At 38.5% G+C, this 9851-nt stretch overlaps 2 protein-coding genes across 5 annotated transcripts in view; one reads left to right on the forward strand and one right to left on the reverse strand.

Moving 5' to 3' along the window:
* The window catches only part of GPR34 (G protein-coupled receptor 34), a 9074-nt gene extending 1907 nt beyond the window's left edge, over positions 1–7167 (forward strand). For 3 of the 4 annotated variants that reach the window (XM_032756751.2, XM_032756754.2, XM_032756755.2), the window contains one exon: positions 4938–7167. In XM_032756751.2, the coding sequence (XP_032612642.1) occupies positions 5017–6162 (1146 nt within the window). In that variant the 5' untranslated portion in view covers positions 4938–5016 and the 3' untranslated portion in view covers positions 6163–7167. Of the gene's footprint in view, positions 1–534; positions 623–4937 lie in introns of all 4 variants that reach the window. The other variant, XM_032756753.2, reaches the window with a different exon arrangement.
* The window catches only part of CASK (calcium/calmodulin dependent serine protein kinase), a 419626-nt gene that overhangs the window by 173305 nt on the left and 236470 nt on the right, over positions 1–9851 (reverse strand). The window lies entirely within an intron of this gene.

Here is a 9851-nt window from a genome sequence, read left to right on the forward strand (position 1 = left end):
CAAAGTGCTGGGATTACAGGCATGAGCCACTGTGCCCGGCCAATTTTTTTTTTTTTTATGTTCTTTTTTTTTGAGACAAGGTCTTACTCCGTCACCCAGGCTGGAGTACAGTGGAGTGATCTAGGATCACTGCAACCTCTGCTTCTCAGGCTCAAGCGACCCTCCCACCTCAGCCTCTCGAGTAGCTGGGACTATAGGCGCACGTCACCATACCCAGCTAATTTTTATATTTTTTGTAGAGACAGGGTTTCACCATCTTGCCCAGGCTGGTCTAGAACTCCTGAACTCAAGTGACCCTCCCGCATCAGCCTCCCAAAGTGCTGGGATCACAGGCATGAACCATGGCACCCAGCTGTCAATTTGTGAATCAATAATTGTGTGCTAGCTGTCTAATACATAGTTCTAAATGATGGCCACTATTATAACGTAAACAAATGCATTGGCTTTGCTTTATGCTCTTTAAACTGAAGACTAAAGCAAAACTAGAAATGCTTACTGACAGATTTGTCCAACTATTACTTATTTTGTTTGCAGATTAGAGCTGAGGCAAATGGTTTCAGGATATGTGCTTTGTGCTAACAGCTTTCTGGAGACATCTTGATTATGGCTATCGGGTCTAGAAGTAAGTTTAAAAAGATATGCCCTGCGGGTAGTGGCAATCATTCTGATGAATGATTTGTGATTCTGTAAACTCTGGATTTACTTCCTTATAATAATGGACATAGCAAATAAGATTAATACTCTTTCCAAAGAAGTAAAGCTAGATGGCATAATCTGTTCTTAAAATTGTTAAAGTGTATGTTAAAGGAATCATGTCAAAATACTGCTGATAGAACTCAATATTAACAAAGAAAATGCTGATCCTATGTGATAAGGAGTGAGATTTGGTGAAAAGCATCATGGGCTCTAAAAGTCAGATCTGAGTCCTAACTTGGGCACTGTCATTTAAGAGTTGTGTGGCCTGCTGGGTGCGGTGCGGTGGCTCATGCCTGTAACCCCAGTACTTTAGGAGGCAGAAGCGTGCGGAAAATGAGGTCAGGAGTTCAAGACCAGCCTGGCCAACATAGTGAAACTCCGTCTCTACTAAAAATACAAAAATTAGCTGGATGTGGTCCCAGCTACTTGGGAGGCTGAGGCAGGAGAATTGCTTGAACCCGGGAGGCAGAGGTTGCAGTGAGCTGAGACCATGCCATTGCACTCCAGCCTGTGTGACAGAGTGAGGCTCTGTCTCAAAAAAAAAAAAAAAGAAAAAAAAGAAAAGAGTTGTGTGGCCAAGAGCAAAGATCATAACCTCTTGAACGTTCTTTTTCTTCCTTTTTTTTATTTTAGAGACAGGTTCATGCTATGTTGCCTTGGCTGGCAGGCTGGTCTTGAACTCCTGGTCTCAAGTGATCCTCCAGCCTCAGCCTCCCAAAGTGTTGGGATTACAGGCGTGAGCCACTGTACCTGGCCAACCTTTTGATCTTTCATTACCTCCTTTGTGATACCTACCTCACAGAGTATTGCAAGGATTATGTAAAGGAAGTAATATAAATGTGTTTAACACAGTGTCTGGTACACAGAAAAGTACTAAATAAATATTAGTTAATGGTTTGGCCATCTAGCTTAAGAGTTCAATTCTGACTGCACATTAAAATCCCCTGAGGAGCTTTTAAAGGAAACCAGTGCCTGAAACCCATTCCAGACCAATTAAATCAGAATATCTGGGGAAGGAGCCAAGCACTGGTATCTTTAAAAAGCCCTCAAGAGGATTCTAATATGCAGCCAGGATTGAGAACCACTGATAATCCCTTCTGCAAAGAACCCAATTGGTGGTAGTCTCAAAAATATCCAGTGGTAAGATCCTTATATTGCCTCCCAAGAGAGATCATTTCATTAGAAAAAAATGATTTCCTTAAAAGGAGGCAACATCTGTCTCTGCAATTTCTATCATTGGTTCTTGTTTTGCTTTGTGAAGACACATATAACAAAGTGAAACCCTTTTCTCTATGGCTTTGTAAAGCATTCTCATCTCCAGGGTAAGGTGCCTATTTTCTTCAACTTGCTTCTATGACATGATTTGAGTTCTTCTCTCCATTTGGTCCATGGCCTTTTCTAAGTGTGCTGCTGTGGATCAAACACTGCATTCCAGGTGAGACCCTACCAGCCTGGGACAGAAGCAGCTTAGTAGTAACAATTTTCATTTCAGACACCACGTATCTAGGAATTCAAATAAAGATGGGTTTTTCGCTGCCACCACACTACACTAGTGATAGAACAATTGCAACTGTGTTTGTTAATGCGGCTAAAGTTCTTCCTGTACTTGTACAGCTGCTTTTAATATCCACATGTAGAACTTCATATACATTTCTACTAAATTCCCTCTTCAATAGTATTTACTATGCTAAGCATTACGTACAGAGAGCCAAACAAAACTGACTTGGTTCTTAATCCTAATGGAACTTAAAATCTAGCATGAGAGAAGAAAAAAAATCCAAAATAACTACTTACAGGTGAGTTTTTCATGTCATTTCAGCTACTTGAGCTCTCAAAATCACATTACTTCTTGTGCCTCAATTCCCTGAACCTATGAGAGCTCCCTATATAACCACACAATATAGGTGGTTCCTCTACAGACACCCTTTTCCTTTTCCTGGTAATGCAGGTTGCATTATCAGTTTCATTTTCGGTAGCCTGACATTCTTTCTAGATTGTCCTTTCCTTATAGAATCTTAGATCACAGGCTGGGCATAGTGGCTCACACCTGTAATTCCAGCACTTTGGGAGGCCGAAGTGGGCGGATCACCTGAGGTCAGGAGTTCGAGACCAGCCTGGCCAGCGTGGTGAAACCCCATCTCTACTAAAAATACAAAAATTAGCCGGGCATGGTGGTGGGCACCTGTAATCCCAGCTACCCGGGAGGCTGAGGCAGGAGAATCGCTTGAAGCCAGGAGGCGGAGGTTGCAGTGAGCTGAGATCACGCCATTGCACTCTAGCCTGGGTGACAAGAGCAAAACTCTGTCTCAAAAACAAAACAAAACAAACAAACAAACAAACAAAAAACAGAGTCTTAGATCACAAGAAACATGCCTATACCTTTCTATAAACTTTCTGAAATTTGTCTTCCTGCAGTTGAGACACATGACAGACTAGACTCAGTCCTTCCCCGCTCCCTTCCTTTCTCCCTCCATTTTCCTGAATTCTGGAAACAGTCTCTTACCAGGGATTACATAACTTCCTCTTCACCAGCCAGTTCCTCTTCTGTGGAATCAATGCTCCCCAACTTTACAACATTTTAAACCTTAATGTTACCCTCTACCAAAATGTTTTGTTCTTAATCAAATTATGTGTAGAGCTTTAAGAAAGGCTATTTTTCTCTGTGTATAAGATCAAATCAGGGACTTAATTTATGTAATTCAAATCCACTTTGTATGGTAGCAGTCAAGGTTTGAATGTCCACTCCTCCGAAATGTTTACTAATAGGGTCTCTGTCTTATTCACCTTCCTTTCCCACACAGTACTTAGCCAAGAGTGAGATATTTACTAAAATGAGATTAATCAAAAGGTGTTTATTAAAGCTAACTTTTATTAAGCAGTCACTATGTGCCAGGATTAAGTTCTTCTTATGCATTTTTCATTTTCACAAATGAGAAAACTAAGGCATAGAAAACATTAGGTTATTTGCCCTTGGTCACAAGTTAGTTGGGTCTGATTTTGAGAACCTTGCTCTGGGCATCTTTATGTTAATCCTGCTAAGTGGCTGCTGTAGAGAAATAGGGCAGTCACTCTGAGAGGAATGTGATGAGACCTCCAGAAATGCTTTCTTTACTTGTTATGACCAGCTCTCAGACTAAGCTCTTCACAGCAGTCAATGGGCCAATAATAAGTAGCTTTGCAAATATTCTCTGCTGCCACAAACAAGTAGAATTCAAACACTATCGCTTCGAAGGTTCTAGCAAGTCTCAAATTATTGAACCCAGGGCACATTTAAGCTTTGGTCAGGTTACTTTCAGAATCTTGGATTGCACATGCTGTTTCCCATCTACGTTATTACTCTATGCTTCTAGGTTAGGAGTGGCTAACTAGCAGCTGCCAGCTAACTTGGTTTTCTTTGGTTACTTTTTTCTCCTGTCCAGTGATACAAGAGTCTGTGTAACCTTGCAGGTGCTGTATTCTCTTAGTCTATTATGTTAATTACATGCCCTAAGACCCCTACCTTGGTCTTAGGCTGAAAAGAAATTAGGATCCTCTTCTTTATTCCCACTTATAGAATGAGACCACCACAAGTCACACGCCATGTAGCAATACATGTCAAAATGAATGAATGCCACATGTGAGGGAAAAAGTCAAGGCAGGAAGTGGTTCTGAAGCTGGGTAGGGCCAGCAGTGGGCCCAGCTCTCTTATGGCTGTACATACTTTTAGAGAAACTGATGCTCATCTTTGAGAAATATGAGCTGTCATTTCTCTTCACCACCATCTCTATTCCCATAAGAACTTCCCTAAGAGAAGATGATCTCATAAATTGAGTTATTTTAATATAATACATAAAACAGAACTTGAATGCAGGCCATGGCCACAGGAAAGGTTAGAGCATGAAACTCCATGAGATACCACACTATGTGCTGCTTGTTTAATGATACAATAATGTTGCTACATACAGTAGGATAAAAGTAAAGTTTCTCACAATGTCTGAAAATAAATTATTTATTATTTACACTGACTTTTTTTTTTTTAAAGAGATAGGATCTTGTTCTGTTGCCCAGGCTGGAGTGCAGTGGCTCAATTATAGCTCACTACAGCCTTGAACTCCTGGGTTCAAGCAATCCTCCTGCTGTAGCCTCCTGAGTAGCTAGGACCATAGGCGTGTGCTGGGAAGCCCAGCCTATTATTTACACTTTTAGTTAAAGTAACTGTTATTAAAATAGCAAATGACTCAATGTTTGGCATTCTGTTGTAGGAAAAATCTGAAGACATAAGAACTACACATGAGGAATATGTCATTTAGCACCTTCACTTTTTGATCTTCACAGAAGACAATGAGAAGTCACACCATAACAATGACGACAACTTCAGTCAGCAGCTGGCCTTACTCCTCCCACAGAATGCGCTTTATAACCAATCATAGCGACCAATTGCCACAAAACTTCTCAGCAACACCAAATGTTACTACCTGTTCCATGGATGAAAAATTGCTATCTACTGTGTTAACAACATCCTACTCTGTTATTTTCATCGTGGGACTGGTTGGGAACATAATCGCCCTCTATGTATTTCTGGGTATTCACCGCAAAAGAAATTCCATTCAAATTTATCTACTTAACGTAGCCATTGCAGACCTCCTACTCATCTTCTGCCTCCCTTTCCGAATAATGTATCACATTAACCAAAACAAGTGGACACTAGGTGTGATTCTGTGCAAGGTTGTGGGAACACTATTTTATATGAACATGTACATTAGCATTATTTTGCTTGGATTCATCAGTTTGGATCGCTATATAAAAATTAATCGGTCTATACAGCAACGGAAGGCAATAACAACCAAACAAAGTATTTATGTCTGTTGTATAGTATGGATGCTTGCTCTTGGTGGATTCCTAACTATGATTATTTTAACACTTAAGAAAGGAGGGCATAATTCCACAATGTGTTTCCATTACAGAGATAAGCATAACGCAAAAGGAGAAGCCATTTTTAACTTCATTCTTGTGGTAATGTTCTGGCTAATTTTCTTACTAATAATCCTTTCATATATTAAGATTGGGAAGAATCTACTGAAGATTTCTAAAAGGAGGTCAAAATTTCCTAATTCTGGTAAATATGCCACTACAGCTCGGAACTCCTTTATTGTACTTATCATTTTTACTATATGTTTTGTTCCCTATCATGCCTTTCGATTCATCTACATTTCTTCACAGCTAAATGTATCGTCTTGCTACTGGAAAGAAATTGTTCACAAAACCAATGAGATCATGCTGGTTCTCTCATCTTTCAATAGTTGCTTAGATCCAGTCATGTATTTCCTGATGTCCAGTAACATTCGCAAAATAATGTGCCAACTTCTTTTTAGACGATTTCAAGGTGAACCAAGTAGGAGTGAAAGCACTTCAGAATTTAAACCAGGATACTCCCTGCATGATACATCTGTGGCAGCAAAAATACAGTCTAGTTCTAAAAGTACTTGAGGTAAACATACTAAAATGATTATATAATGCAGCCTCTTAATTCTTTGAAGAACTAAAAAATTAGGAAACAAAGTTCTAGCATTTACAAAACTCAGATCTCAAAGCTCTGCTTGTATTTGTGATATTTCATTTGCTTAACTGTAAACCATTTCAAGGTACTATCTTTTAAATCTGTATGTAAAATCTTTTCAAAATACATTTTTAAGCTAATACTCTTAACATAGATTATAAAGTTAAGTGAAATTTATGGCTTTAACAGCAAAATAATTAAAGTGCCATAGTTTCTCAAGTGACTAAAGTAGTTATTAAAATCAAGCACTTGATACTAATTTAAAGTGTGTTTAAATCATTTGGGAACTGACAATGTGTCAGAAAATGTATGCTCATTTATCATTTTAAAATCTTGTATAATTTGCCACTGTATTCATTTATGCCTAAATCTCTATAACAGATGAAAAGATAATAAAATCCTAATTAAAAAATGAGATCACCCACTATCTATCACTGCTTAGATAAAAAGGGAAAGAATTTAGATACTGTATAGTAAAAATTAACAGATAAGCTAACGATTCAATAGCCTAGCAATAGGTCTTAAAACCACACCTTACTTAAAACAAGTTTATGAACAATAGGGTCATTTCAGCCACACTTTGATAAAGTAACACTGAACATGCATATTCTGTGATCCAGCAAGTCATCTACAAGGTATACATCTTTCAGAATCACTCAAATATGTACACAAGAAACATGTAATGATGCTCAGTGAACTACCATTCATAATACGAAACAATTGGAAATAAGTACATATCAGCAAAGGCATGGAGAAGTGAACTGGTTTACTCACGAAATGGAATATCATGTAGCGCTGCAATGAAATGAACTACACTCACATGCATCAACACGGGTATATCTCAAATACAATGTTGAGTAAAAAAACCCCACAAAATTGCAAAAGGGTATGTACTGCATGAAATCATTTATGTAAAATATAAAAACATAAAACAATACCACATTCTTTTTTTTTTTGAGACAGAGTTTCACTCTTATTGCCCAGGCTGGAGTGCAGTGGTGTGATCTTGGCTCACTGCAACCTCCACCTCCCAGGTTCAAGCGATTCTCCTGTCTCAGCCTCCCGAGTAGCTGGGATTACAGGCACATGCCACCACGCCCGGCTACTTTTTGGATTTTTAGTAGAGACGGGGTTTCATCATGTTGACCAGGCTGGTCTCGAACTCCTGACCTCAGGGTGATTCACCTGCCTCAGCCTCCCAAAGTGTTGGGATTATAGGCGTGAGCCACCGCGCCTGGTAGAAAACAATACCACATTCTTATGGATCAATACATATACAATAAAGATACAAAACATGTATGGTAATATATACAAGATACATACCAACTTAATGGTTATATCTGGAGAAATTTGAAGCAAATATGGCAAAATGTTAATGTCTTAAATCTAGGTAGTAGGCACGTGATTATATTATTTTTGGTAAATTCCTGGGTATTTGAAATACTTTACAACAATAAAAACCCGCAACTTAGAATTAAAAGGAGCAAACTCTGCAATTTTCATGTACATTCAAAAATAACAGGACAGCAAGCTCTAAAAGAAAGGTGTCTTAGTCTTGTTCGTCATTGCCTCCCTGGAGCTTAGTACATTTCTTGGCTATAGGAGATCAATATACATTTGTTGAATAATTAAGAAGAATGGACGGATGCATAAGATAGGCAGAAAGGGAAGGAAGGGGTGCTTACAAGAAAAAAAGTTGGGAGTAATTAGCTTTTTTCCTAGTCCATTTGAATATAGCTGTATAGAACACCATACAGTTGCAATCTAGGGGGTGTCATTAGGCAAACATTCTTGAAAGTTTGGCCAGCATTTGTCCAGTTCTTTGGTCATACACAGAACCTGAATGTTATTGACTGAATATGTAAAAGCCTCTTAGGACAAACTCCAAGGACTCATCTGAAAGTTTCTATCATGGTGTATAAAATTTTTTTATAGTCAGAATACTTCTTAAAACTTAAGGTAGGCCATTGGCTGAGAAATCAATGTGAATGAGCATGAAGATTTTGATCAGAACCGAGTTTATTTTAATGAGATTTGGCTTGTATACAGTGCTCAGTTAACTATATATAGATATATTTTTTGAGATGGAGTCTCGCTCTGTTGCCCAGGTTGGAGCACAGTGGTGTGATCTTAGCTCACTGCAACCTCTGCCTCCCGGGTTCAAGTGATTCTCCTGCTTCAGCCTCCCAGGTAGCTAGGATTACAGGCACCCGCCACCATGCCCGGCTAAGTTTTGTATTTTTAGTAGAGACGGGGTTTCACCATGTTGGCCAGGCTGGTCTCGAACTCCTGACCTCAGGTGATCCACCCACCTCGGCCTCCCAAAGTGCTGGGATTACAGGCATGAGCCACCGCGCCCAGCCGGTTAACTATATTTCAATAAGTGCCCACAATTAATTGAATAAAGAATAAGTCAAAGCAGAAGTATATTTTAAAAATAACTAATATTTGAGGATAAATACTGAAATTTGCAGAAAAATTAGGGGGTCAGAAAAAGGTGACAAAATTATATTAATTACTTTGCCCTGACAATGTTAACACATACCATCTAAATGAAATTTAGCATTTCTGTTTGTATGGTTTTAAGTTATGAAAACTTCTATTTTCCTTCATATCCTCAAACTTAAAAATTTATTTTACATTACTGGTAAACATCTTACATATCTCATTGTATACAGTTTGGTGAAATTATATTATCAATTATTATCACTTTTAAGGAACATTAAAATGAATATAAATACACTCATAGTTCTAGAAGCTGTCTCATTATAGTAGATGATTAAAGCTCTGCACAATGGCATTCTTAAGAAAATTTTAAAGTATACTCAATTAATTATTGCTATATTATTTGCAATAAATACATTTTGATATAAATCAATCTGCTTCTTGAAGAACCCAAGCTTCTTTACAAGTGAAGTTTGTTTGTTGGTGGCTGAAATAAAAGGCTCTCCAGTAAATGTCATATCTGTTGTGAATATTTTTCCTGCTTTGTACTTTTGCTTCAGTTTTTATGGTTTGGGACAAAGAATCTAAATTTTTAAGTCAAATCTATGAATTTTTTCCTATAGTTATTTCTATTATTTTGTTTCAAAGTTCTTTTGGATGTGGAGAAATAGGAACACTTTTACACTGTTGGTGGGACTGTAAACTAGTTCAACCATTGTGGAAGTCAGTGTGGCGATTCCTCAGGGATCTCGAACTAGAAATACCATTTGACCCAGCCATCCCATTACTGGGTATATACCCAAAGGACTATAAATCACGCTGCTATAAAGACACATGCACACGTATGTTTATTGCGGCACTATTCACAATAGCAAAGACTTGGAACCAACCCAAATGTCCAAAAACAATAGACTGGATTAAGAAAATGTGGCACATATACACCATGGAATACTATGCAGCCATAAAAAATGATGAGTTCATGTCCTTTGTAGGGACATGGATGAAACTGGAAACCATCATTCTCAGTAAACTATCGCAAGGACAAAAAACCAAACACCGCATGTTCTCACTCATAGGTGGGAACTGAACAATGAGAACTCATGGACACAGGAAGGGGAACACCACACGCCGGGGACTGTTGTGGGGTGGAGGGAGGGGGGAGGGACAGCATTAG

This window comes from Hylobates moloch, unplaced genomic scaffold (genome assembly GCF_009828535.3).
Source record: "Hylobates moloch isolate HMO894 unplaced genomic scaffold, HMol_V3 SCAFFOLD_7, whole genome shotgun sequence".
Taxonomy (NCBI): Eukaryota; Metazoa; Chordata; class Mammalia; order Primates; family Hylobatidae; genus Hylobates; species Hylobates moloch.